This window comes from Teleopsis dalmanni, chromosome 2 (assembly GCF_002237135.1).
Source record: "Teleopsis dalmanni isolate 2A chromosome 2, ASM223713v2, whole genome shotgun sequence".
Lineage (NCBI taxonomy): Eukaryota > Metazoa > Arthropoda > Insecta > Diptera > Diopsidae > Teleopsis > Teleopsis dalmanni.
The window spans coordinates 213,886,452-213,888,145 of record NC_051847.1 but is presented as its reverse complement, the minus strand read 5'-3'; the positions used below and the strand labels follow the sequence as shown (position 1 = coordinate 213,888,145).

The 1,694-nt window shown below is 30.8% G+C and overlaps 1 protein-coding gene across 1 annotated transcript; it reads left to right on the top strand.

The window, feature by feature from the left end:
• Positions 1-492: 492 nt before the first annotated feature.
• LOC119680658 (WD repeat-containing protein 91-like) lies at positions 493-1,694 on the top strand. The gene is made up of 3 exons (XM_038093585.1): positions 493-760; positions 816-956; positions 1,020-1,694. Exons 1-3 carry the CDS (start codon positions 517-519, stop codon positions 1,568-1,570), a joined length of 936 nt encoding a protein of 311 aa, XP_037949513.1. The 5' UTR covers positions 493-516; the 3' UTR covers positions 1,571-1,694.

The window sequence follows — 1,694 nt, the reverse complement described above, 5'->3', positions numbered from 1 at the left end:
GAACACACCTTTTTTATTATTAATAACAATAATAAGATTTTATTAAATTGGCCCTTTTGAAACGTTGGTAATTTTTAAATATAGATTTGTATTAGATGTATCAAGTTTTCTTATTTTGTGAATAATCAAACTGGCAAGGCATGAATAAAATTTCTATTCACCAATGCGAAAACTGTTATAAAAACTGATTTCCTCAATTTTACTCAAGTGTAGCACGGGCTATTGGCAGTATCAAGTAATATATGAAGTATTACAAATGACAAATGTGTTTTAACTGGCGATTAGCATAAATTAGTTGTTAGTATTAGAGTAATGTTGTTATTCTGGCAGAACATCTAAAGTGTTATAACTTTGTGCATACACTAGATTGATAGTTATTGCCACACACAAGTGTTAGTATTAAGATCTTATTCTAAAACTCTACCAAATGCAACCCTACTTTACACAGGTATGTTATTTTGCTGACATTTATTTCTTATTAGTGAGAAACTTATTAAAAACATATATAAATAAATAATGGCTCAAGTCGAGTTCTTGGATACAATTTTGAAAGAATATTTAATATTTCGTGGATTCTCGAATACACTTAAAGCTTTAGATGCTGATCTTAAATCAGATAAAGATTTTGGTTTTCGCGCAGAAAAGATTATGGAGCAATTTAATCAGTATATTGTAGCAGGTGACCTACAAGGGCTTACCACTTTGTGGGGACATTTGGACAACTTTTTGTTTACTAAATTGGAGCATACATATTTGCAATGTATAGTAATAATTTACATTGAAAAAATTATAAGTTAATATTTTTGTATTTTTAGCTGTAAAGAAATTTGAAAGTAGTTTATATAAACTGTATTTAATAACGGCTCATACCAACAACAAACCCGACAAAATAAAAGAATTCTTTTCTAAAATGTCGGATGAATTACACCAGCAAAGCGAATGGAAGGAATGGTTTTGTAAGTTTATTTTTGTTTTAAAGTATAGTATGTAAAATAATTTTAATTTGTGTTTACATACAGATTTTCCATTTTGTACGAACCCAGAAGAATCCCCTGTTTTTTCTCCTTTCTTTACTAAACAATGGCAAGATACTTTTCAAATCTCATTAAGAAATTTTTTGTCTATGATATATCAATGTATGCCAAAACCTACGTTCGTATACGCAGAACACGAAGCAATGTTATTAAAACATCTACAAGAAGAAAATGCCACATTAAAAGCACGTATACAACAAATGCAACAGCAACAACAGTCGACAGCAAGCGGTAGTAATCCAAATCTTAATGCCACAAGTGATATCGCAACACGTAAACGTACAACATCTACAAATCCACAAACTTTAGATGACATACCTGTTGAAATTAGACCACCAAGTCCATTGCTTGATGATTTCTACGTTATAGCAACAGAGGTTAATAATATGAGACGGAAGGCTGAAGTACAAGCTCGAGGCATAAGAATGCTACTACGAGGTATGGGTGCGGATGATTCACTAGATACTAAACGTAAAGACAAAAGTGATAAAAAGGATAAACGCCGCTCAGGAAGCGCAGGCAGAAGTTGGATGTAATAAAGTTTGTTTTAAATATTTCTATAGTGTATGAGGTTAAGTAATGTAAACGGAGCTGTTATCTGTTCATAATCTATAAATAATTATGTATTAAATTTTTAACTGTCACATTAATATCTTTACA